At 38.3% G+C, this 27,251-nt stretch overlaps 1 protein-coding gene across 2 annotated transcripts in view; it reads left to right on the top strand.

The window, feature by feature from the left end:
• Positions 1 to 27,251, top strand: part of Pappa2 (pappalysin 2) — a 255,185-nt gene that overhangs the window by 122,067 nt on the left and 105,867 nt on the right. For both annotated transcript variants that reach the window (XM_076547785.1, XM_042258387.2), the window contains exons 10-14: positions 45 to 136; positions 3,669 to 3,862; positions 5,905 to 6,051; positions 25,050 to 25,185; positions 25,374 to 25,578. In XM_076547785.1, the coding sequence (XP_076403900.1) occupies positions 45 to 136; positions 3,669 to 3,862; positions 5,905 to 6,051; positions 25,050 to 25,185; positions 25,374 to 25,578 (774 nt within the window). The remainder of the gene's footprint in view (positions 1 to 44; positions 137 to 3,668; positions 3,863 to 5,904; positions 6,052 to 25,049; positions 25,186 to 25,373; positions 25,579 to 27,251) is intronic.

Below are 27,251 nucleotides of genomic sequence, written 5' to 3'. Positions count from 1 at the left end.
AATGAGAAAGGTCATTTTATGGGTGTCTAACTGTGTATTTCTAGGAATATGGGAGAAATGTGCGATGATGGTGACCTGTTGAGTGGAGATGGGTGCTCAAGAGCATGTAAATTAGAAGAAGGCTTCAATTGCGTGGGTGAGTCCAGGAGGATTATGTTTTACTTTTAGAGATATAACTGTATTGTTTTGTGAATTCTTAGTGTCCTGCAGCTTATTGATAATTAAAGCAGTAACACCAAATACTACATATATAGTAATTAAATTTTCACTTAAACCTTTAAGAAACTAAATGGAGGCACAAAAGGCTTAAAAGATTTCTTTTTGCTTATTTACCTGAAAGTGCTAGTTAGAAATTAAACCAAAGGAGTGCAGATCTAGAATTTCATGCTACACAGATTGTACTGGTCCCCACCTTGATGGTACCAGGACATTCTCTTGAGTCCTCACACATATGCCAAAATGCCAGATAAGCAAAACAATAATGTAGATTCTACATAAAAATTAAGGTCAGGGAGTGTTCTAAGCCAGAGGAGAAGCAAGCTATCTCTTGATGTCTATGTTTAATAAATGAGATCATAGAGGCCAGCAGAGGGTCCTGGTGTTTTCTGTCCTGGGGAATGAGTGGTGATCAGTTATAACTAGATGACATTGTATCTAAACCCTTAGCATTGAGAGGTAGCACACAACGTTCCCCCTAGTTATGATGAACGTATTGGGAACAGGTTCCTCAGAGGCAAACTACTTCCCTTCCCATACATTGTGATGATTGTCTAGAGTAGAACCCCACATCAAGGTCGTTTTAAGTATCAGTGCATGTCCTTGCCTCTTAAGACAATGTAGAATATTACAATGTATAAAACTTATTATGGACTCAATATGATACAACACATACAGATGCTTCTGCTTTCCAGAACCAAAGCTGAGCCAGAGAAATTTAGTATCACCTACCTGTCTGTTTAGCTACCCACCCATCCAAACAACAGTCCATGGTGTACCATGTATTATTAGGTAGTATAATATTTTGTATTTAGTGCTTGTGGGGTACCTTTCCCTTCTAGGAGTACAGACTAGGAGTGGACTAGAGTCCAGCTTTGCTTTCAGAGAAGTCACTTCTACAAAATCCTGACATACAGGCATGCAGCTTTTGCTTACATAATTCTGGCAATGAAAAATGCACTCAAAACAGACAATTCTATTTAACAATGGTCTTATTGTTTAAAATTTTCTCCCTCCTAGTTTTCAGTTTGTAGACTGAGTCTCAGACCATCTTACCACCTCATCTAGAGGCATACAAGTCTGCTGCCAAGCCTGCCCTGAAACTTAACTTCCCTTATATTCAATCAAGTGAGTTTTCTTACTCTGAAGCTCCAGAGGATACATTTTTTTCCTGTTTTATTTGACTACCATTCAGATATTTGAAATGCCTCTTCACGATTCTCCTTTCCAATCCAAACATCCCCTCATGTGATTAGGTTTCCAGACCTTTCCTATTTATCCCAACCTGGCACGCTTTGTCTGGTCAATGCCCAGAAAGGAATCCAATAGCCCAGATGTGGTCTGGCTGTGTGGAGTGCACTGAACCAATCACCCCCCTCTTTTGTGCACAAGTATTTGTTAATGTCACCTCTGTTTGTATCATTTCTTCTTGGTAGCCACATAGTGGTCACATACTGAAAATAAACACACATTCTCTGGACACTGTGCCATCTCCAATGCAGCTCAAGTCTCATTTAACTCAAGAACAGCACTCATTTGTTTCTATCACATTTGATCCTTTGACTCCTATTTTCTCAACCTTTAACTCCAGTAAGACTATATCTCAATTACTTTAACTATACTTAAGTGCTATATTTAAGCTTATGTTTAAGTTATTGACTGGGTTAAATTGATGTGGTATATTCCACTATTAGCCATCTTTTTTGATGAATACATTTATCATATGCTAAGCGTATGATTTTACTCCATTGCTTTTCAAAAAAATTGACTGGAAAGAACCATTGGAAATGTGATTTTAAAGTGGTCTACTATTTTCTTATGGAATTGCAAAGGACATAATGTTTTTTATTTTGTGGTTAAAAGAAAAAAAACAAGAAATAAGAAGGAGCAGCCCCTGAATTATAGATAGAAAATATATTATCTATGTATATAATTGTCATAAATAATAACAAAGACAGAGACAGAGCTTGCTCTTCTGGGACTCTTGGTTCCAGTGTACATGTGCTGGAAGAGAGGGTGAGTACAGATGATAGAGTATAGATGAAAGGCTTAAATGGGCTTAGAACCATGTCCTGTAGAGGGTGGTTTACACTGGCATGCAGAAGTAGATTTTACCACAGAAGGGTCTTACATATGAGGCAATTATTAAGGAACATAATAACTGTATGTCAGTGAGCATCTGACAAACTACCAGAATATCTCTGTGGAATTTCTGTGAAGATGAAAAAGCAGGCTATAACAATGATAAATCTTAGCAATGGGTTTACTGAGTCAGTGCTGCATAGTGTGGATTTGTTTTGTTCTATTTCAGTGTCCTGCTACTTTAAGTAGAGATGGGAAATTGGGTTGTGCTATTGACATTAATTGTCCTACATTTTGATAGAACTTTATAGATGGTTTTATAAGTATATGTCAGCTTCCCACACTGAAGGAAGCCAGTTTACAAAGGAGCAGTACTGTCCATCTAGTAGGAACTGCCCTGTGTGGAGGCATGGAACTTCCCCCGTACATTTAAATTCATCGTCCACCATCAACAGTTTCCCCCAAATATTCCTATCTTGCTTGTCTGCTCTGCTTCAGGATGAGGTGGTACAGGGTACGAGGCTGAGGGAAGAATGGGCCTATATTGTGTAGGTCTCATTCAAACAAAGCCCCAGAGATTGTGAGGGTCACTTTTCAAGCCACACAAACTTATTTAGACTTGTATTTCTCATGTATAAAACAAACAATAATAATAACAAGAAAACTAAAAACCTCATGGTTGTCCTAAGCTGAGAGAACCAATGTCTGTAAGACCTGGAGTCTTTGCAAGACATTTTCTCATAGTTTGAGTAGTTATGTGCTCAGAGAAAAACATCTCAGTGGCAAGAATAATTGTAAAAAAATTATACTTTGGTGAAGAATCCCCTTAAATAATTGAACATTTAAAAAAAACTATGAAGGAGATTCAAATACATCTATATTATACTATTTATTTAAATTTGATTTCTGCTTTTTTCTATGTCCTTTGTATTTCTAATGTACTCCATGTCTCATTCAGATTTACCTAAAATATCTTGGCTGGGCATGGTAGCATGTGCCTGTAATTCTAATACTCAAGTGGCAAGAGAATCAGGAGTTCAGTGCCAGCCTGGGCTACCTAGGACTCTGTCTCATTAGAAAAAAACATACCAACAAGATAGAATCAACTTTCTTCCTACCACCGGTTTATAGTGCATTTCCCTCTTTATCCTTCTCTCCTAAGCCCAATCTTTCCTATAACTTTATTAGATTTTGCTTCTTCCCTCATAAAGAGTGATCACTCTTCTCCACGGGTGTGATGGTTAGCGTTTTTGGTGGGTACTGTGCTCCCTGGTCATCACAAGATTATCTTCAGTAGGCTGGAGAAGAATTGCTTGGAACATAAGATACATAAAAAAAATCCCTTAAATATTATACATGTTTCTTGGCAGGGGAGCCAAGCCTTTGCTACAGGTATGAGGGAGATGGGATTTGTGAACCTTTTGAGAAGGAAACCAGCATCATAGACTGTGGCCTCCATACTCCTGAAGGACACTTGGACCAGTGGGCTACTCAAGCTTATTCCTACCATGAAGACAAGAAGAAGTGTCCTGTTTCCCTGGTAACAGGAGAACCTCATTCAATGGTAAGTTATGTCAGATGATTGGAGTCATGGCTGGCCATAGATGCTTAGGGGGCTTGAACTTTATTAAAGATGTTAGCATCCAATTTTGCCCTCACTGAGATTAGATCAAGATAACATTAGCTGAAAAGCTTCGAGATTAATCATAATATCCTGTAATTCACATGAACACTACTTGGCTTCAACAACTTTTATCCAGTAACTCAAGGCATATTCAAGCACCTCAAAGTTTAACATAGCTGTTATAAACTACATTTAGGATCTATGTGTTGGAGGATTTAGTGTAAAAGGATAAAAGGCAGCAATAAGAAAACAGAAAGTTGGGGTTGGGGATTTAGCTCAGTGGTAGAGCACTTGCCTAGCAAGTGCAAGGCCCTGGGTTCGGTCCTCAGCTCCAGAAGAAAAAAAAAAAAAAAGAAAACAGAAAGTCTGAATTGGAATTGGACAGATAGATCCGTTAGTATTACTGTAATTACATTACAATGGACAAGTCACTTACCCACTTTGGGCTTTTATTTGCTACTATCTTTTGTATCTAACAGGCCAGTGTAGAGTTAATTGATGTGTGTGTGTGTGTGTGTGTGTGTGTGTGTGTGTGTAAAAATATGATTTGATTTAAATTAGTATTGAGGAAATGCTAGAGTTAGTTATTAAATCAAGTGAATCCTTTCCCCTGACTATCTGCCTACATAGCAGGAGATCTTGGGAAGACTTTAAGAGGCTATATTAATGACACTGTTGAATTGAGGTTGAATATTAAAGACAAGATAAAGGGCAGTTGGCTCTTTGGGTGCCATTCCAGATGCTTTCATTGCCAAATAGACCCTTCCATCCATTGTAACAATGGGCAAAATGTCTACAGAAGCAAAAGCTAGCCCTCTGGGTATTGCAGGCCAGGAGGAAATACTGTATTTTAAACTCCCACTTTGAGAAGGCATTTCTGAGTGGATAGAGGAAGCTACTCAAGGTTCCTGTCTCAGGTGTCTCATCAAGGACGCAGGTGTCTGGATTCCAGCACTTCCATTCTTAGTTTGTAGTTTTCTTTTTGTTGCTACTAACATGGCTGTTGATCCTGTAAGCATGAAGTGTGTGTGTGTGTGTGTGTGTGTGTGTGTGTGTGTGTGTGTGTGTGTGTGTGTTTTACTGGGGATTGATTGAACTCAGGGTCTTCACAGTCAGTAAATACTCCTAGAACCTTGCTATTAGCTGTTAAGAGAGGAAGAAGAAAGCAGGTCAAAGGGAAGTTTGTGCATGCCAGCTGAGTGTTTGCTCATGCTTATTGGTAAAATGGCAAAATTTCTGGAAGCTCTACACTGTAGATTATCACCCATATCTCATGGTCTATTTAATCATCCCTATTTGTGGGGAACATTGAGGAAATGAACATTTACATAACTGGATAACTTGGAACAAAGTTGATGTTCGTTAATGAAAAGGTGATGGGCAAGAAGATACAATGAGGCAACTAGCCTCTTCTGCCACACTCTCTTTGCCAAGTCTTGGCATCCTTCTCTTTCAAGTTCTGGTGCCCAGTGGCAAAAAGCCAGGAAAGTTGGCAATTCTGAGTTCATGACAGCTCTCTGAAGTGGCTTTTAGTCTAGCCTGAATGTCTTCTCTAAGTGAAGTAGGAGACAGTTCCTGAAGTTCTGCTTCTTGGAATTTCTACCCAGCCAAGCACTCCCTGCCTGCCTGATTCAGTAGCCTCCCTCTTGGGCCAGTTGATGCTGATTGATAAAATCTAACCAGCACCCTGGAAAGACTTGCAAAGTGAATCCTTAGATCAGTCATCTGAAGTGTGCCAGAATGAATGGCAAGACCCCATGCTGACAGTGGAGAGAAAGTTGTCCTGTGTGTTTTCTACCCTAGGAAGATACATCTTGAGGGTTACATGAATTGTTTTTTTTTTCTTTCTAAGTTCTGCATTCTGCATCTAACAGTGTGATCATTAGGGATAAGAGAGAAAAGTAGGCTTGGCGCTAGAGAGCTCCTGACTTTATTTACCTCCTGCACTCCACACTTACTTTAGGATTGAAATTGCTTTTCAGATTTGTACTTCACATCATCCAGATTCATCCCCGAGTCCTCTCTCTCTTGGATGGTTTCCCTGTGCCTTCAGTTTGAAGAGAGCCCAGGATGAAGGCAGTGAGCAGTCTGAAGATAACCTGCAGAAGGACAATGAGATTTGGCTCGAAGTAAGTGAACCAAATGTCTATTTGTAAAGCCTGAAAATAGGGATGCACATATGTACATGTGTATGGGTAAAATTGGACATTTTACTGATTTATTAAAATTATTCCTTCTGTTATCTCAAAGTATGTATAGCTTAAGTTTATTTTCATCTTTCTTTGAAGTTTGGATTTCCATATGCATAACCACTCTAGAAAATTAACATGCACCAAAACATGCAAAATTAGAAATGGGTAGCTCACATACCCTAATGCCACAGAAATCAAGGAATAGGTCATTGAATAACTGTCACAAAGTTCTCTTACACCTCTTGTCTGTTTCACCACAAACATATCTAGTAGTTTTACTTCTGTTGACACAGATTTCTTTTGCACAATTTTTGACTGTTTTTGCTACTTGAGATAGGGTTCCACCCTGCCCAGGCTGTCCTCAAACTCTGTGCCACCGAGGATGACCTTGAGCTCCTGATTCTCCTACTTCACCTCCTGAGTGCTGGGATGATCGGTCTGCACCACCACATCCAGCTTAGGCAGTGCTGGTAAGGGATACCAAGGTTTCACATGCATTATGTGAGGTAGACACTCACAATCTCTGCCCTGTGGATGTTCAGTAGATCTAGAACCAATCTAATCAAACTTGGACCCACTCTGCTGCCAGGTACCTTTGTCAGAAACCAGCAGCAGTATGTGTATGCTGACTTGTGTATTAAATCTGTATTTTATTTATTAATTCTGCATTTTGGTCTACTAGATCACATATTTTTGGAATATTAGTACACTTTTCTGAACTAAGTATTTTAATCAACCTTAAAATCCCATTGTGGAAGTCTTAAACATTCTCCATTTTCTTTCAGAATATATTAGCTATCTTGATTATTATCCTTTAAATTTTATATGAATTTTATAATCAGCTGTTAAGTTTGTTCAGTCTTATTGGGGTTTATCATTTTCCTAACTTTTTATTTATCGTTCCATAAAACAAAGAAAGGTACACTTTCATTCTTGATTGTTTTTTTCATTTTTTATTGTTTATTTTCAGAGCTGTGAAAATTCTAGACAAGTGTTCAACCACTGAACTACAATTATGTTTTTAACATGTGTTTCTTTTTCTGATAACTTAAAATGTTTTGATAATTGACTTTTGCACCCCCCTGTAGATGTAACCAATCGTCTTATTAAAATAAGAAACACAGAGCCAATGTAAAAGAGAAAGCCGAGAGGTCAGAGCTCAGAGATAAAATCTTACCTCCTGCAGTGCTCCTAGCTTCCCCGAGAGAGAGCTTCCTCCTGTTTGTCTGTCTTTAAATAGTCTTTCTGTTCTGCCTTCTCATTGGTTGTAAACCCAACCACATGACTGCCTTGTCACTCACTGCCTGTAAGTACCGCCCTCCAGGTCTTAAAGGCATATGTCTCCAATACTGGCTGTATCCCTGAACACACAGAAACCTACCTAGCTCTTCTAACCACCATGCTCTTGCTATGGCTCTAATAGCTCTGACCCCAGGGCAACTTTATTTATTAACATAAAATTAAAATCACATTTCAGTACAAATAAAATATCACCATACCCCCCCAACCGAGGCAGTCCTCACTTCATATGGTATTGTGAGATCACAGAATGACTATACAAAGTAAGCAATAATCAATAAGGAGATTATAATTGTTTCATGACCCCTAAGACATTTCTTGTCACTTCAAATGCTCTTACAGTTTAATTATGCATATGTGGGAAAGTAAAAATAACAGAGCTTCCTTTTTACTCTTTAGTTCACTATTACTTAAAACATTGGCAATATAGAGGATCAACGTGTTGCATTTTTTGCAAAAGTCCCAAAGATACCAAGGCAATTTTACCTTTGCTTGCCTTTTTCTTATGTGACTTATATGACAGAACTAGCATTTTTTATGACTTAGTGAATTTTTTATGCCTTGCTTATATTGATAATCACAGACCACCTTCTGACAACTCTTCTTCACTCTTTTGGTGTACATTAAACACCCCCGAGAGTTCCTTTAGCATGAACTTTTTCCTTTATATTGATTCTTCTAGGAAGTCTTGTTCTTTTTGTCAAAACTACATTCCCTACTTCCGGTGACAATTTCCCCTTCACTGAGGTCCTCTACCTGTATGGCTGGACTTTTGAATTACCACAATTCTTAGAGCTGGTTACTTCTTCCACCACACCATTGTCCACTAACCGGATTTTGCTCTCCGCATTATCATTTTTCTTCGATACATTTTCATCTGGTTAACTTTCTTCTTTTGATTATCCATTTGGTCAGATTTTCACATGTATTTATCACTGGGGAACAAGTTGAAATCACAGCATGTGTACTGTTGTTTGTGTAACTCAGATCAAAGCTTCAATCAGGCAGTGAGTGAAAAGTGAACAGATCATCAATATAAAACAGTTCTGGTCACTAAGAGATTCACATTATTAAGCCACATTAAAGCCACATAACTTTAGCAGTGATGGGATTAGTTTACTGGTCAGAATTCAAACACATTGCTTGTGTGGAGATTTGTTGTTGCAGCAAGACTGGCAATGAAATGTTTACTCAGTTGCTACTAATATATTGTATCAACTTGATTTGAGTCATATTGGTGAGTCAGTAGTTTTAGTTAAACTAATTTTATGGCCATGATTCATAGATACGTGAACTATGCATGTTGGGAATTGCCATGATGTATCTTCAAATTCCTACATCTTCCTTATAAATTATCTTCTTAACTAAAAAGTGTGTCTTTTTATCTCTAGTAATACTTATTTAATCCCTGTATATTCCTATTTTCTTTGAAGTTCTCCTGATTACAGTGTATTTTAAAACACACTTATCAGAATCACTTTAATGTACTTTTGATCCCATCAGTTTTTTAGTGACCCGAACTGTTTTATGTTGTCGATCTTTTCTCTTTTCACTCACTGTCTTCTCTCTTCTATCATAATGAATGAAGCATTAACAGAACATCAGACACTGAACATCTTGTAGAGATACTGGCTGACACTATCTTCATTTCAAGATAGCTTTTGGGATGTGTATAAAGACTTGGGAAACATTTCCTCAATTAAATAAGCAATTTTAAAGACTATTGCCTCTGTTCTTATTTCTGTGAGCCCCAGTCCACTTTTTCAGTTCTTTTCGTTGTTCTAAGAAATTCCCCATACAAAGCTTGAACCGGGCCCTCTACCTTGAAAGCCTCCAGCTTCCATTCCATGTCCTCAGCAGTATGTGCCTGCCAAGGACCCCTTCAGGGGTTGAGCCTGTTTCTGGTCAGTCTTTGCTTCACTTACACTCTTACTCGGCACTGCTTTGCATAGTAAAAAACATTTGGGAGACGCAAAATGTCCGGTTCCTTTTAATGGGATTGCTTTCCTTTTGTGATATTGAACTCTTGAGTCCTGACAAATTTGCTTGTTCTCAAACATCATCAATCACCATCATCAATTATCAATCATCAATCATTATCGTCATCTTCTCTATCTTACTTAATTTGTATTTTTTAAAATCTTCCTGCTAGAGCAAACTTCTTGTTTGACTGTAAGCTACTCAATTATATCCATAAGCAGAAATCTCAAACTGAAACTCTCTTAATACCCATCAGTTAACCACCTCTTGTAGTTTAGGTTTATATACTAATCCTGCTCAACAAGAAATTTAAAAGAAGAGCCTTCATATTAGAGCAAATCTAATCAAAGGTTACATTAGTGTGTAAAGTGTGCTATAAAACTCGATTTCATAAACCCATATGGTACCAAATAAATTATATTTGAAAATAAGCTATATTAAACAAAGTATTTTATAAGCACAGCAGAATTTCTGACCCTTTACTCTTCATTTTAGTATAATTTAATCTTGATTTGATACACAGATATGATTTGTATGCAGTGAATCAGAGACAAATTTATTGCATGAGTGAAAAACAACAGTACTGAAAAACATTAGTTTTGAAAATGTATTTCTAAAATGTTTTATTCACTCACATGCTACTTGCCAAAATAAAAGTTCTGTCATTTTAGCCAATTTTACTGAGGTAACATTCTCTTGCTCTTCTTTATTCTAATCTTCAACCAGTAGAACAGGAACAGAAGAATTTTCTTACAGAGCATATAGTATAAGTCTTTTATTTACAACAAAAAGCACATTTTAAAGTCATCTATGGTTCACAAAATGCATATTCTTAAGCTTTTTACTGGTATCCTTACAAATCTCCGTGAGTGACAGAAGAGATTTTCCTCTGTTTCACAGATGTAGGAAGCATCCAGGCTTTGAAGTGCTCACTACTAAGGAATAAAATGGTAATCAGGAAGCTCATATTCTCATGTCTTGACAATATTCTTTTGAGCTCCCCCCAACTCTGTTGCTCATTCTATCAGCATTTATGAAGCACCTGTAGTATGCCAAACCCAGAGCTGAGCACTGGAAATATGTACAGCAGAGCAACAGTAGGAAGAATCAAAACCACAGGTGGAGACGGAAGGAAAGGTGCCCTCCCTTGTTTTCTTGCATTTCTTGTACGTTTTTGAAAGACTGTGGATCAGTGAATCTGGGTGAGAGGATTCATTCAGTGTTTTTTGTAAACTTACATACATTAGCAGGTGAGTCCCAGAAAGGCATGGTTTCCTCAAGAAAGTACTTTGAATATAAGTAATGTAGGAAACAAATGAGACCATTTGAGATGCAGAGACTCAATAACCGCTTGCTTGTTTCCCAGGGCGCGAGTCACCAGGTGCAAAATCATATATTCCTGTTGGTTTCTATGGTTCTAAACGGTCTCCAGTTTGAAATGATCTCACTTAGGCTGGACTGGTTGGCAGTCCTAACAGAAACCAGCACATGTTCACAGTATTTTAAATACCAGGGTCTCCCACATCAGTTGTAAATTATGGACCACTGCCTGGAAATTCTTTGTGCACAAGCCTAAAGACTGTTAACCACAATTTCTTTCTTTTCTTTGTGTGTGTGCTAAACACTGAACATGAGTCCCTAAGAACATGCAATATGTATTTAATTGATTAGATTTCAAATGAGTATCCCTAATGCCATGGGAACAGGGAAAAACACACTTGTTGCAATGTATTATGTTCCACATAGTATTTACTTTACACACTTTAAAATGATTGTTTTAAAATTCAGAGATGTTAAATATTTCAATGATATAACTAGTAAAAGCATAAGTAAGATTAAAATTCAAATCCAGCATATCCCAAAGGCTATGGTTCTTCGTACACATTTTCTATGAAGAACCAGTTATAAAATATTTTAGGTTTATTGGCCACACAACCCATATCATAACTGTCTAACATGGCTATTAGTATGAAGGTAGAAAGTATGTAAATGAATGTATATAAATTGTATTTTCGAAAACAGAACTTCAAATTTTATATACTTTTCATACTATATTTATTTTTATTTTTAGCTATTTGAAAAAATATGTGTCTTAGATCACAGTCATATGGAAATAGGAATTGGGTCAGGATTGGCCCATGGACTGTAATGTGCTAACCCCTGCTCTACACCATGTTTCTAAGTTACTACTAAAGATATCCATGATTGTTTATCTTATTTCAGCACTGTGTTAGTTAGGCTTTTGTTACTGTGACAAAATGCCTGATGTAAACAGCTTAATGGAAGAAGGGTTAATTTTGTTTCTAGATTGAGAGCTTTTGGTTCATCTTGGCGCCGAGGAAGGGTGTGGTAGAACAGTTCACACACAGATGGGAAGCAGAGGGAGAATGTCTATGATACCAGCTTCCTCCTGTTCTGTCTTTTATATCCTCAGTGACCCAGCAATTGGGTTGATGGCATCCAAATTCAGGGCAAGTCTATTTTCTCCAGTCAGTCCTTGGTGGAAAGATCCTCACAGCTGTATGCAGTGGTCTGCTTTAACCTAAGTTTCTCAACCCAAGCAAATTGACAATCAAGGTTAAAAGTCTTACACATCATGACAAAATGCATGGTGTATGATTGTGTGTGTCTACATGTTTATGTGTATGCTCACATATGTAAGTACATATGCGCACATGTGCTTATGTATGTGGAGACCATATGTTGGTGTCTTCAGTCACTCTTCACATTATTATTTTTTTATAGAGTGTCACTAACTAAACCTGAGCTCACCAGTTCTGCTAGGCTTCTTGCTGGCCAATGACCTCCAGGGATTCTCCTGTCTCTCCTTCCCCAGTGCTTTACAGATGTGCACTGCCACACCCAGACTTTTACATAGGTCCTGGGGATCTGAACTCAAGACCTCATGCTTGTACAGCAAATGCTTTCATGACTGAGCCATATCTCCTATCCCAGCATCCACTTTTAAGTCTACTTAATAAACACTGCTCCATATGAGCAATGCATTTATATTTTGGGAGAACTTGAAGATGAATAAATTACCATTTTCAGCCTGAAGTTACATATATGGCAGTGGTAGTGTTTACACTGATATTGTGGAAACAGAGTATCATAAAATATGTGCTATGAATTCAATAAAATATAGCATAGACTTGAAATGTCCTGATTCAGCACAGGACATTTAGCTTAGTTTTTTTATTATTATCATAAACATTAGTTTGTGAGATAAAGCTGAATTTTCCTATTTTTCTCACCTTCCATATCTCTCTACACACATGCACACACACAGCTTTACTCTTTTTAGTTCTGACAGAATGCTTTCAGTGTAGGAACATGCCAGGATTTTCATATATCTATAATTTCCAGATAGAAGGGTTATAATTTTCCTCCTCTTTGTCTCCCCAATAAATACATAATTCCCTCTGAAAATTTAAATCCAGGATTGTTTTTGTTACAAATCTGAGTCTTTCATGAATTCTGCTCCCAAGCCCTGGATACCACAATCACACTTCCTCCTCAGGGCACCTGTCTTCCATCCTGTCTGCATACTTCACTGTTCTATTTCTACGTAATTATTTGTCTGTCCTATGAACTGTACAGAGCTTGTGGGCAGAGGCAATGGGTACTCCTGTGTCACACACTGAGACCAAAGCCTCCTTGTGCTGTTCAAAAATGTTTGGTGATTGCACAAGTGATAAAGGGATGTTAGAGCTTACCACGTGGGAGCATTTGATAGACTGAGGACACGGGACAAAAGTGGACAAGGAGGACTGTGACTTGTGATGTACTGACAAAGAAGAGGTGGCAGAGTCTGGAGATGGAGGCAAGCATTTCATCTTGCAAAGACTGAAAAGACTGTCCGGCTGTAGTCTGAGTGAAAAATCACAGCAAAGGAGATTTCCAATGGTGGAAAAAAAATCCATAGCTATTTGATGTGGTACATATCCATATGCTTTCTCTAGAAAGCAAACTCCAAGATGGAATTCAGTATTCAGGATATTTATTAAAGAGTGGCTTAGCAATCAGCTTCTGTGGGACAGCAGGGGAGGGAGTATGAATGGGTAAAAAGAGAAGCTGGACAATATCAGTGATAGCTTCACAGGAAGCCTCCTGTGTTATCACAAAAGACAAAGCAATGGGGAATGGAAAATGCCACTAAAGATCCTTACACTATCCTGGAGATAGTGAGGTTATTTGAATGAAGACTGGAGCAAGTTAGAGATGCACATGATAAGCTGTAGATCAATAGCAAAAGCACTCATATATACAAGTAGCTGGAGGTAAAAATGTCAAAAGACTAAATGGAATAAAAATTACTAAATTCTCCAACAAGAAGGCAGAGGAAGAGAAACCACGAACCACAAGATTTATCCAAAACAAAAGCCAAGATGATGGGCTTAAATCCAGCTAAATCATTTTTTTTATTAAGTAGAAATTATTTCAGAGAGCCATGAAAATACAGATCATAATTTTTAGACCATATACTGTTGACAAAGCATACACATTAAAAGTAAATACAAGGAGATTGAAAATAAAAGGGTGAAAAATTATATACTATGGAAATTATGAGCACAAAATAATTATGTACTGTGATAATATCTGGTAGAATAGACTTCAAAATACAGTAACCAGAAAAATAATAAATGGTCAATTTATGAAAACAACTGGCAACCTTGTGAGAAATTTAAGTACTTAAAATTTTATCCTCTAAGTGAATGATTTGAGAATTTGACAGACCTAATGGAGAAACTTACATAATTATAATTCACAATTACAGATGAAATTTTCATCCATCTACTTCCTTAATAATTTATACAATAAGTAGATTAAAATAAATCAGGAAAAACATATAAGATTTCAAAATGATTATTAAAAACCTTAATCTAATTGATATTTGTAGAAACATTACATTCAATAACTGAAAATAGTATATAGTATTCACCAAACTAGAGCACCATAAAACAAATCTCAATACATTTATGATTAAAATCATACAGAGAATTTTTTTTACCTCAATAATACTAAGCTGAAAGGGAATAACAAATTACCTTTGAAATCTACAGTTGTTTTTGCAATTAAATAATATTACTAAATAATCTGTAGTCAGCCAGACATGTCGTCTAACACCCATAATCCCAGCAATCAGGAGACGGACACAGGAGGATTGCTATAAATTACCGATCAGTTTGGGCAACTTGGTGTCAGGTCAGTTTACGTTAAAGAGATTCTATGTCAATAAACAAAACCAAAACAAAAACCAAAATCATTTTAAAAAAAACCCTCAAAATCTAATCTGTAGGTCAAAGAAGACTTTATGATGGAGATTAATAAACATTTTGGAGCTCCACCTGGGGCCTAGTCGTTGACAAACAGGCTGAGAAAGAAATCAGAGATACATCACCCTTTACAATAGCCACAAATGATATAAAATACCTTGGGGTAACACTAACCAAGCAAGTGAAGGACCTATATGACAAGAACTTTAAATCCCTGAAAAAAGAAATTGAAGAAGATGTCAGAAAATGGAAAGATCTCCCATGCTCATGGATAGGCAGCACTAACATAGTAAAATGGCAATTTTACCAAAAGCAATCTACAGATTCAATGCAATCCCCATCAAAATACCAACACAATTCTTCACAGACATGGAAAGAATAATACTCAACTTCATATGGAATACAATAAAATAACCTCTCATAGAAGATCACTTCCTAAATATAACACCAGTAGCTCAGACACTGAGAGAAACAATCAATCAATGGGACCTCTTGAAACTGAGAAACTTTTGTAGAGCAAAGGATATGGTCAACAAGGCAAAGCGACAGCCTACAGAATGGGAAAAGGTCTTCACCAACCCATCTGACAGAGGACTGATATCCAGAATATATAAGGAACTCAAGAAAGACATCAAAATGCCCAACAGTCCAGTTAAGAAATGGGTTTTTCATTTTCTTATGTTAGAGTTTTAAATTTTACTTTCAGACTTTCGCCTTTTAGCATACTTGGTTTTTTTTTTTTTGCATATAGTATATGATTCATACTACTTTTATAGAAATGTGACAAATCAATTAATTTCTCTAATAGTATCCATTGAAGCATTCATTCTTGTCTTGTTTTATAACATGATACCAATTGTATACCAACTCTTAGATAATGTATGAGTCAGTGAAGTGATCTTAGATATTGGTTTTACATGACATTTTGAATGTACTATTGCATTTTATTGGCAGATTTTACTTTTGACTTTTGTATTTAGATTTGTATATGGAATTCATTTATATATTTCCATTTGGATATATAGTTTTCTAACTCCTCATGAAAGTGGTAATATGATTTTCCCCATTTTTTAATGTTTGGAAACCTCTAATGTAAAACTAGGATTATCTCTTCCCTCAAAATTCAACAGAGCACACCTAAAAACAAAAACAAAAACCTCAATTCAGGGCTTATTTGAGGGAAGACTTTTTTTGGTTTTTCGAGACAGGGTTTCTCTGTGTAGCTTTGCGCCTTTCCTGGATCTCACTTTGTAGACCAGGCTGGCCTCGAACTCACAGAGATTCACTTGGCTCTGCCTCCTGAGTGCTGGGATTAAAGGCGTGCACCACCACCGCCCAGCAAGGGAAGACTTTTAACTGTGATTTGAATTTTTTTTTTTTTGAGTTTTAAAAATATGTTCCATGTCTCTATTTCTTTTCTAGCTTTAGACTATTGGGTGTTTGTGGGAAATTACTGATTTATTCTACATATTTAAATGTAGTGCTGATTTCTGTTCACAATGTGCTTTTATTGCGTCGCCATGTCTAGCTACTTATCATATCTTAGCGATACATGTTTTTGAATGTTGCCTTCCTTACCTGTGAGATTTGTCCACCCTACTGGTGTCTGCAGGAGCAGTACGTGGTCTCCTTCAACTCTCTCTTCATGATTCTTTTCTCTACTTCGATGGCTTCTTCCTTTCTTGCTATCACGTTTTTTTTTTTTTTTTTTTTTTTTTTTTTTTTTTTTTTTTTGCCTTTACACTGACATTCTTTCTTTTGCCTCCCAATGCCTAACTTGGTTCACTTATTTTTGGTGGTGGGTAACTTTTCTTTCTATTTATAATTACTGCTTTAATTGTGTCTCATAAATCTTGATGTATAGACCTCTCGTTACCATTTGATTCTGAGGATTTTGTAATCCTTTATGATTTGTTTTTATAACCTTAGATTTTTTTTTATATAATTGTGTTTGTTTACACCATTGATTTTTCAGAACATAACAACTTTTTATTGTGCCAGCTGGGATATTAATAGAGGGTGTTTTTTTCTCCTCCCTTTGGCCCTATATTTTATTAGTAAACACTTAAATGGCAAGTTTTTATTCATTTAAGAATTAAGTGCCAGTCCATAATAAGAATTTGTACTCTACATTAGTTTGTCAAAAGATGTCAATTATTCTTAGTTTTCTCTCTTTAGGTACACAAATATCTACAAAATTCTTTCATCTTTCTTACTTTGGTTTTGTGTTCCTGATTACTTATTCTTTTTCTCTTTATTTTTTGTTCTGCTTATAGTACATTCTTTAATTTCAATTTGATAAATTCTTATTTTTAAGTTACTAACAAATACAATATGCATATATTTGCAGAGAACACTGAAATCTTTTGATGTATTGTGAAACAGTCACTACAGACAAGCCTGGTCAAGGGCATCTATGTTTCTAATATGCAGCTGCAGGGGGAAAAATGAAGTCTCTAGTTGAATTTAGGTTTTAGATAAACAGCAACCAATACTTAACATCAATATTTTCACATAGTGTTTGGGCACACTAAAACAAAAAGTTATTATGTGTTAGATATTTAAAGTTAAGCAGACATCCTGTATCCTTGTTGGGTTCACTATGCCAGACAGCTCCTCAACATTTCTAAAAGCCAGTAGTCAGATGTTAGTCAGGTATTTGGAAATTACTTCAACTATCCTGGAAGCTGTCCACATCCCATTGCTTGACCAAAAGTAAAAAGTACATCTATGTAAGGTACGGGGACTGATCACTACTTTGAGTATTTGGTTAGAATAAAGCTCACGAGATCCTATGTGAGACTATTTACTTTTTAGTCTAAACTAGAAGTAGAGCAATAAATTGGTAGGTGCTTTAGAAATTGGAAGAAGACACGCTCTATAAGGAAAGATATTGTAACTTCTGTTAGAACTTAACCCAGCAAGTAACTTTTGTAAACATGTCATCTCTCTGGGCATCAGGTTTCTTTTGAAATTTCTTTTAAATGAGGTGTTTACATGATTGCTTCCAACTTTGCATTTACATGTAAACTTGATAATGAATTGGTTTTAAAGGAGATAAGGAAACAGGATGAACGATAGTACAATTATGGACTACTAATGGCCAAGGTGAGGGCAGAGCCATTAAAGAGTATCTCTAAAGCCTCAACCTAAGAAGTATGTCTGCTCCAAGAAGCCTTGTTGGAAGTGTGGAACCTCAGTTCTACTAACTGAGGATTTGCATTTTAGCAAAGTCCTCGGCAGTTTGCATGCACGTTGAAGTTTGCAAATCACTGCTACAGAGGATTGTTATCTCACCATTGAGTGAAATAGTAGATGTTCAAAATGATTCAAATCTACCTCCAATTTATCAAGTGAAAACTCATTAACAACATTTTATGCTTAACAGGACAGACAATTTTCTGAAGTGCATTGGGACTATTTCTCTATGCATAATGGAAACTTATAAAAAGTAATTATCTTCAGAAGAAAATGTTCAGTTGCTAGGAATACTACCATGTGGATTCTTGCATGCCTTAGGAATCCTGAAAGGGCAAAGATGACTGTGTGTATATGATTTTTGTTTCTTTCCAAAGCTAACCAAGTACACTAAAAGGGAGCTTCCCCCTTCCAGTTTATCCCTTGAGGGCAAAGCTTTATTTCCCCTTTCCTATTTGATTGTTACTAATCTAGAATGCAACTGATTTTATATGGAAACATTTGGTTGTCCCAAACAGAGTAACTTCACAAACTCTAAGCTCCATAAACATCTGGGGCATCCATTGTTTCTAATGAAGAGTGGACACTTGCCACCTGGGCCATGCTCCCATTCCTTCCCTTATTTCGGTTTCTAAGAGGACATCTCTGTCTGGATTCCATAAGGACTGTTTCTATCTGTATTCCATAACATCTTTTCTTGTTTTCAGGCTTTATCTTTAGTGGAATGTTCCCTGGGATTCGAGATGTGAGCTGAAAATCTATATGCAGAAAGTTTACTGAGAGCTATTGTTGGTGTCAGTGAGTAGGGGAATAAAAGAACTAAGATTAGTCAGTGGGAGTGGTGGGAAAATTGTGTCAGAATCAGGGAATTTTGGAAAAGGCACTTCAGAGTACTCTCTATTACTCAGTATTACCAAATGTTACTTGACATGAGCTTCCTGCCCCCCTCCCCCCACACACTCTAAGAATGTGGCAGGGCCCTGTATGAGGAGGTCACCAAAAGGGCAATTTCTAGAGAGACAGTACTTTGTACTGAGTGCCACAGTCATAGAAGGGGTGATGTGGGAGACACAACACAGCAGCAATGACTGCAGAAGTGGTTCTGTCCCTTCCTGCTCCTCTTTTGAAGTCTCATAAACTCATCTAGCAGAGCCTTTGCAGACTTGGCCTTGTCTAAAATGAACTTGAGAAACTGGTCTAGATGGCATTGCTCTGGTCATCTGAGTAGATCCTAGCTTCTTCCACTGCCTTGCCAAAGCTTACATTTTTGAAAGTCTAACCATGAATTGTGGGAGCCATGAGAGTAATTACACATAATGATAAGTTGCTCTGACTCTTATAGAAAAGGCATTGCATAAATTCTCAGTGGTTATAGTCTTTATGGTATCATAGAGGAATAAATAAAGCAGGACATCACCTAGATTCTGATCAATACCAAGAGGAACAGGAGCCTAGACACGAGAAGGGCGTGTAACAGGCTCAAAGGTCCTATCATTTTGAGTCAAATTCTAAATCTGGAGACAATTCGGAAAACTTACTGTCTGGAGTTTAGTCTCCAAATAAGCCCCCTTTTTCTATTAGATATAAACTTCAGGAAAGATCCTTTGCAACGTGGAGTTAACTTCTGCCTCGTCAAAGCTTCTGGTGACAAAATTATTAGACTGCCTCACCAGAAGTCTTGAACATTTGATGATTTTTCACCTACAAGAGCACACATGGTTTAGCCAGCAGTAAAAATAATTGCATTCTGAGTTTGGGTGGGCCTTTTAAACTGCAAGTGGCTTTTAAAGATGCCCCCCTCACACCTAAAACTGTATGAAGCTTTTTGTGTTCACTTGACTTCCCAGGTGGAGAGGGAGTCCCAAAGATCAAGACATTTGGGGGAGAATCTATAATTTCCTGCTTATCTAAAATTAGGGATAAGTGAGCCTCTAAAGCAATATAGAATAGAAAATTGGGGAAGTCACCATCTTCCTGTGTACTTTTTACCTGGGGCAAAGCCGTGTTTCCAGTTCCACAAGCAAACCTTTATGTACTGAGGATGCCATGTTAAAAATCTCCAGTCGGAATAAAAGCCTGCTGAGTTTGATGAGGACTCCAGGAAAACACATCCTCATGTTCTACTAACAGCAGACAATACCTGCCTGCTTTCTTCTCACCCAAGGCATCCATTTGCCCTCTGGAGAAGTGCCTTAGATGAGGGAAGATGAAATGGTGTGGGGAAAAGTCAGGAATTAATCAGGAGCATTTTAAATGCGATTCCTTTTAAGTCTGTGGTATAGTGTCAGGATCTGTTGTCCAGTGACCACCACAAAGGGTAACCTGTATGTTGAAACATTTAATTTGAGTGTACATTGTGTTCATGCTAGGCAGACAGTCTAGAGACAGGTTCTATAATTCTCATTAGAGATAGTGTCTCTCAATCTTAACTCTTCTTCAGTGGACAGTGATTGGGGTTAAATTTGGGAGTTCATATAGAGTCATTGAATAAAAAGCAGCTATGTTGTCTCTCTGTCTTCCTCTGTTTCTGTCTGTCTCTCCCTCTCATCAACATCTACCTTTCTCCATCTGTTATAAACCCGTCTCAGTCTTTTCTCTGTCTTGCTCTACCGTACCATCTTTCTCTTCACTATTCATCATCCATCTGTTGAATTCATGTATCATCTATCTTCTAGCCTATCTGTCATTGTCATATCTGTCTGTGTATCTGCTTTGTTTTCTCTTTGTTTCAAAGTTCTTTGTGACAAATTCTTTTTTTTATTTTATTTTATAATTTAATTTAATTTTACATATCAGCCATGGATTCCCTTGTCCTCCCCCTCCTGCCCCCCCACTTCCTCCCAGCCCACCCCCCATTCCCATCTCCCCTGGGGATTGAGTTCAAGTGAGACAGTTGATTAGCTTGAACTGTTTGGGAGGCATCCAGGCAGTGGGACCAGGACAAATTCTTTTGATATTCCTCTACCTTGAAACTGTTCTTTAGACTTCAGAATTGTTTGCATTTCTGAAAGATGCCATCTTCTTTCTGGAATTTAGCTGTAGCTCTTCATCCTTATAAGAGCCAAGTTCAATTAGTTTTATGGTGCTTGTGCATGACTTGGGATCTATGCAGTATCTATCAAGAACTCAAATATTGACAGTGTCTATGGAACCTAAACATGAAGAACCAATTCACATTCCCATGAGTCAATTTATAAAAGCACATGGAATATTTTTAGACTGTACATTTTAGAAGAGCATAATTTTCTGTATACTAATATATATACTTTAAATTTTTATTCTTTCTGGTTTTGTTCCTATTGTACAAAACTGGATAAGATGTATTTCTTTGGGGGAAATAAGAATGGTTGAACATGGAGTCCTTAATGTTCATAGGTATTATCTTATTTGTTTTTGTTTGATTTCACCTAATCTACCTAATATCCATGTGATATGAGTAATATCTCTATTGCTAGCTGTGGGAGTGAGGGATCGCAGCTTCAGACAGAGGTAGATTGCTTATGTTTATATAGCTAGCAAAGATGTCCAAGAGGCGAACATAGGGCATTTGCCAGGTTCTCTGTCTCTCTGTCTTTCTCTCTCTGTCTCTTTCTGTCTCTCTGTCACCCCCTCTCTCTCTCCAAAGAGTCAATCTTGATTTCTTCTTATGTGATCTCAAGTTGATAATGCACATATGTGGAGATTCAGGCTGATCTCTGCTCCTGAGATGCAAATAGTCGTGAGATAAAACATATGCTTTTTTATGATTCTAGTTGCTGCTGTGAGATATACTCAAGATAGAGAATTAAACTCACCAGTCTCCCCTGTGTCTCTGTGATGGGAAATGCCTAAGACGCAGCTGCCCATGAGCTGATCAAATCTGTCTTTCTGCTTCTGTAACCCAACAGTTCTCTAGCTTGTGTGCCCCTTATAAGTCTCACCTGTGGTTTTCCAGCTTCAGCTGTGGCCTGGAAGTCCTGCTGTAACCTCTCCCTACAGAGCATGACACAGAGGCACTACCATTAGAACAGGCTTGGAGCTTCATGGTGATTTGGTATTCCAACTGCCACAGAACAGAAGTCCATGTTGTCAAGAGACGCAAACTACATAAGAAGGTTTGGGTATGGACCCTCAGGACAGAAAAGCCCACACCCACCATAAATCCTACCACTGCTACCTAGTTTGGGATGGGTGGAAGACTGAGTGCCCTGTGTTTTGCTTTCTCAGTTCTGAGGGCTTCTTGTTTCTGGCTCAGGAAATGAGCTGTCTTCCAGTCTCAGGTCTCTGTTGTGGTACATGGAAAGGAAGAGGCTATGGGGAGGTCCCAGGAGGCTTTGATGTCATTTGCTACTGGGGTCAAGTGCTTTGAGCTAGACTCTTGGTTTCCTTCAGATGGTTTTATGTCTAGCCCTTGGCCATCCAGGGATAGAAGACTTCATTTTCATTTTAGAAGCTGTAACCTATGTGACTGGATGTTTTTGAAGTTATAAAGGAATATTTATTACTTCAAAGAAGGGAAATGAAAAGAGAGTAGGGGAGACACTGTGGAAAGAGAGTGAACTTGAAATTTCCCACAAAGGTGGGAAGGACGAAGGGAGAGCTGTGCTGCCTTGACCACTGAGACTCGTAAACTCGCTCTAATTAAGGCAGCAGCACTAGGGAACACTATAAGCAAGCTGCCAAGAATCGGGAAACCCGAGTCTGTCCACAAAAAAAGAACTCTTGTTAAAATGGAAAACATGTTTTCAGTCTTCTCCCCTACAGAAGAGGGCCCTGCAATTAGATGTGCTGTGTTCTATGCTGGAACTACATCATGTTTAGAAACCAAGAAAAAGCCACAACGGTCATCCCTGAAGACATACATACATATAAGTAACATTACACAGACTGAGCAGGTGGTACACATACACACACACACACACACACACACACACACACACACACACACACACACTAGATATAGATATATAAAATAATGACTAGAATGCTATTATAGAATCTGACATATATACGTATATATGTATATATAAATGAAAAAAGAGGCCATGAATTTGAAAAATAGCTAGGAGGAGCATATGAGAGTGTTTGGAGGGAGAAAAGAAAAGGGAGAATTCATGTATAGTATTGATAGTATAATCTCAAAACTTAAAATTAATATTTTAAAATGCACAGCAAACTTTGTTAGGTCTACATACTAAGATCGTAACATCCACATCACAGCAGGAAAATTTAAGGGTCATTCTCAATAGAAATTAGAAGTGATGCTCAGGTATATAAAATAAAACAATAGTACAATTACTATATTAAATAAGTCCAGTGTGGAAAAGAAGCATACGATCTGAATTCTTAGCAGTGGCTAGTGGATGACTGTAGTTCATCCCTGAACCTTTAATATGCTTTATTTCCTCTTAAAAGATTTCCAGGGACCAAGTTTTCCTAGTTTACTCTGAAAGGCTATTGTAGACTCTGACAGCCTGTCACCTCAGAATATGACATATATACTACTGAATTTTTCTTGCTTCAGAGTTGGCTTGTTTCAAGCAAGGGGCAGATACTTAAGCTTGAGACACAAAGGTAGCTGCAGAAGAAGTTTGCCTTGTTTTAGCCTCAAAGACGACAGATTGTGTGATAGTGGCCGTCATAGTCCACTGCCTTAGTTGTCTATTGCTGTGAAGAGACATCATGACAAAGGCAACTCTTATCAAAGAAAGCATTTAACTGGGTCTTACAGTTTCAGATGCTTAGTCCATTATCATCGTGGTGTAGAGCATGGCGGCAGGCAGGTATGATGCTGGAGAAGTAGCTGAGAGTTACATCCTGATTCCCCAGGCAGAGAGAGAGGGAGGGAGGTGAGGGGCAGGGTGGGGGGGAGGAGAGAGACTGGGCCTGGGCCTGGCTTGGGCTTTTTAAAATCTCGAAGCCCGCCCCCAGTGTCACATTTCCTCTAACAGTGCCACACCTCCTAATCTTTCTAATCTTTTCAAGAAGTTCCATTCTCCGGTAAATAAGCATCCAAATATATGAGCCTATGGTGCCATTCTCATTCACCACAGCCTCTCTCCGAAGTCACAGTTTACCTGGTAAATGAGAAGTTCTGAGGAAGTAGGTGGGAGGCAGGGAGCCTGGAGAATAACTAGGGATACCTATTCTCATCTAGGGACAGATCAGAAGAAATTAGCTTGTTTACTGATGCTGGGTCATTGGTCATCTTGTCTACTTGTCTCACTTTAGTGTAGAAGGGGTATTGACTAGTATATAGAGGACTATTATCTCTACCAATGCTTTCTTGAGAAATTTAAAAAGACAGCTCCAAGCCGGGCATGGTGTTTCATGTGTGTAACTCCAGTATTTGAAGTGTGGAAGCAGGACAATCTGGAGTTCAATATCATCCTTGGGTAAATAGTGAATTTCAGTGTGGCCTGATCCACATGAGAACCTCTCTCAAAGTTTGTGGGTCTCCTCACACTGGGACCAGGACTTACCCCGGGTACACAAACTGACTTTTTAGACCCCATTCCCTATGGTGCAATGCCTTACTCAATCTTGATGCAGGAGGGAGGGTCTAGGTCCAGCCCCAACATGTAACAGCCTGTGTTGACTACCCAAGGGAGGCCTTACTCTCTATGAGGAGGGATGGGGGAAGGTGGGGAGAGTTGAAGAAGAGGAGGGAGGGGTAATGGGTTGGTATGTAAAAGGAAAGAAAATCTCTTTTTAAATAAAAAGTTATTTAAAAAAAGAACTGAAGAAAAGAATTAAGTTATTTAAGAAAATGATCAGATTTTGAGTCTTTACTGAAAGGAACATATTCAGCATGTTACAGAAAGCATCCATAATATAAAATAAAAACTGTTCCAGGCATACACAAGATGAATAGTAATTTTTTTACATGTTAAATGTCAGAAATAAAGAATAAAAACAAAAACAAACAAACAAACAAGCAAAAACAAGTTGTAGTTAATAAAACAGTGATCCTACCACAGTTTGGAGAAAGGATGCTCAGCAGCTACCCATGATCTTCTGTCTCCACCACCTCATCATGCTGTCACCTTGGATGCTGCTCTGCTTACTCCATGTTTTCCACTGCAGAGGAGAACAAAGTTCTTACTTTTAAAGAACTGCTGGGGAAGGATATAGAGAGAAGATGGACACATGCCTCAATTGTCTGTGAAAATAATTGGTCCTACTGTGTGTGCTTGTACCCAGGTGTGTTTCGATAGACCAGGAGTGGCAGTGGCACTTTTTCTTTTCTTGGCATCTGATGGCCTGGCCCCTGGGGAGCATCAGCGGCCAACAGTGACCCTCTACCTGGTTGATACCAATGGGAGCAATCACTCTCTGGGTGAGTTGAGAATTACTTTTTTTAGAGCTACTAGGAGTTATTTCAACAGACTGAGGAGTCAGTTGGATATTGACCTCTGAAAATGTTTGTGGTCTTGCATGTTACATAGCTAGAGAGAAGATAAACAGGTGCTACGTGGTTCTAACTTAATGGCTCAGAATAGTGTTCATGACCTTATTTCTCCTCAGGAACCTATGAACTGTCATGTCATCATAATCCACTGGTTATCAATGTGAGCCATCATGCAAATGTCTGCCCCCACCACACTTCTTCCATGCTGCTGAATTTTTCATCCCCATTGGTGGGCATCTCAGCAGTGGCTCTAAGGACATCCTCCCACACCAGTTCTTCAGCTCCCAGGAACTGCATTTCAGAAAATCATCAGGGACACAGGTACAGAGCTAATTTCCCCCTGTCTCTCCACCTCTACCGTGTTATACAGTGGCTGCTTAGTCATTAACTAAAAAGACAGATTTAAGAACTGCCAAAAAGTCTGTTGCATGAATCCTAAATGGTCTTATAATAAAAACCTGGAGAGAGATATGGGGTAAATGCTGAAAGATCAATGGAAACAAGTCACAGCCACTTCTCATGTCTACCGAATCCTCAGGCTGAAGGGAAGGCAAGATCCTGTCTCTAAGAATCCTCAGACTGAATGTTCTTGAGTCCTCAGCTGAAAGGGCCTCTAGTTCCTGTCTCCTCATGCCTTATATGCCCAGCCATTTCACTTCCTATCTCAACCTTCCTAGTGCTGGGATTGATGGTGTGTATGCTTCCCAAATACTGGGGTTAGAGGTGTGTGCCACCACTGCCTAGATCTGTTTCTCTCCAAGACTGGACCAATCTTATGGAGCCCAGTGGGGTCTTGAACTCACAGAGATCCAGATGGATCTCTGTTTCCAGAGTACTACAATTAAAGGTGTGTGCCACCACTGCCTGATCTCTATGTTTAAGTCTGTGACTGGCTCTGTCCTCTGATCTTCAGGTGAATTTTATTAGAGTACAACACCATATCACCACAGAAGTCCTAAGAATCAAGCAAAGACTAACATATAGAAGTCAAATTTGGGTTTTTCAGATATTTGTTTCTTTCCTTAGTTGAGTATAATTTTTTGGGGTAAATATTTAACATCTTCACAAGGTCTTAACATCTTTTTTACATATAAAGTCACTGACTTCAAATCAACATTGTTATATAAACTGCCAAAAGTTTTGTGCCAAAAACTCAATGTTTCCTAAGCAATCTATATTTATCCACTTGTTCCCACCTGGACAGTGTATTCAACAAATCTAAGAATTACTTCCTAAGGCGGCATGTCACATAATCATTTGGGGTCAAATATGAACATTGGGAATCTATTAGCTCCATGTGCCTTTCTGTGGACATTTGTGATTTTCATCCTCTGGAGAGATGAGGGCCTCTGGATTCCTTACAGCAGCTAGAAGAAGGGTTATACTTCAAAGTATTCCTATCCCTACTTTTGGAGGCAGGGAACACTGAATTAAATAATCTGTGCTACAGTTGGGATAGAATGATTCTATCAATGGTCTAATAGATTAGTGGAACCAAAGGGTAACAGATTCATTTCCTTAGAGAGGGAGGTGGGACCACCAGCTAGGTGACCAGAACCTAATCACAAAAGCTGGGGTTCTAAGCAATGTCCCATCATCTTATAAAGAACTTGTAATGGAGGTTAGCCTTTGGGTCAGGGCACACCCAAACACCAAGTTCTTAGCACAAAGGAGATTTATTACTCCCTCCTCCCCAGGATGATGTGGGGGAGGGGGAGGGAGGGGTGTTCAAACAAGGTAAGGAAGATGCAAAGGCCAACAGTAAGCAGCAGCAGCAGGATCAAGCTGCAGGTATTTGTTTATTTTTCCAGGAGTGGGTTTTTAAGGAGAAAAGGGAGAAGTCTGTGCTAGAGTGAGTTGGCAAATCCTCATTGGACATGCTAGCCAAATAATGAAAGTTGATTGTTGGATCTCAGTGTTTTGTCTCAGGAATGAGTCAGTGGCCAAACAAAGGAACGGACCTTGGGGCCTAGCTTTAGGAATGTAATCTAAAG

This window comes from Peromyscus maniculatus, chromosome 11 (genome assembly GCF_049852395.1).
Source record: "Peromyscus maniculatus bairdii isolate BWxNUB_F1_BW_parent chromosome 11, HU_Pman_BW_mat_3.1, whole genome shotgun sequence".
Lineage (NCBI taxonomy): Eukaryota > Metazoa > Chordata > Mammalia > Rodentia > Cricetidae > Peromyscus > Peromyscus maniculatus.
The sequence above is the reverse complement of the archived record's forward strand: the minus strand, read 5'-3'. Positions and strand labels throughout refer to the sequence as shown.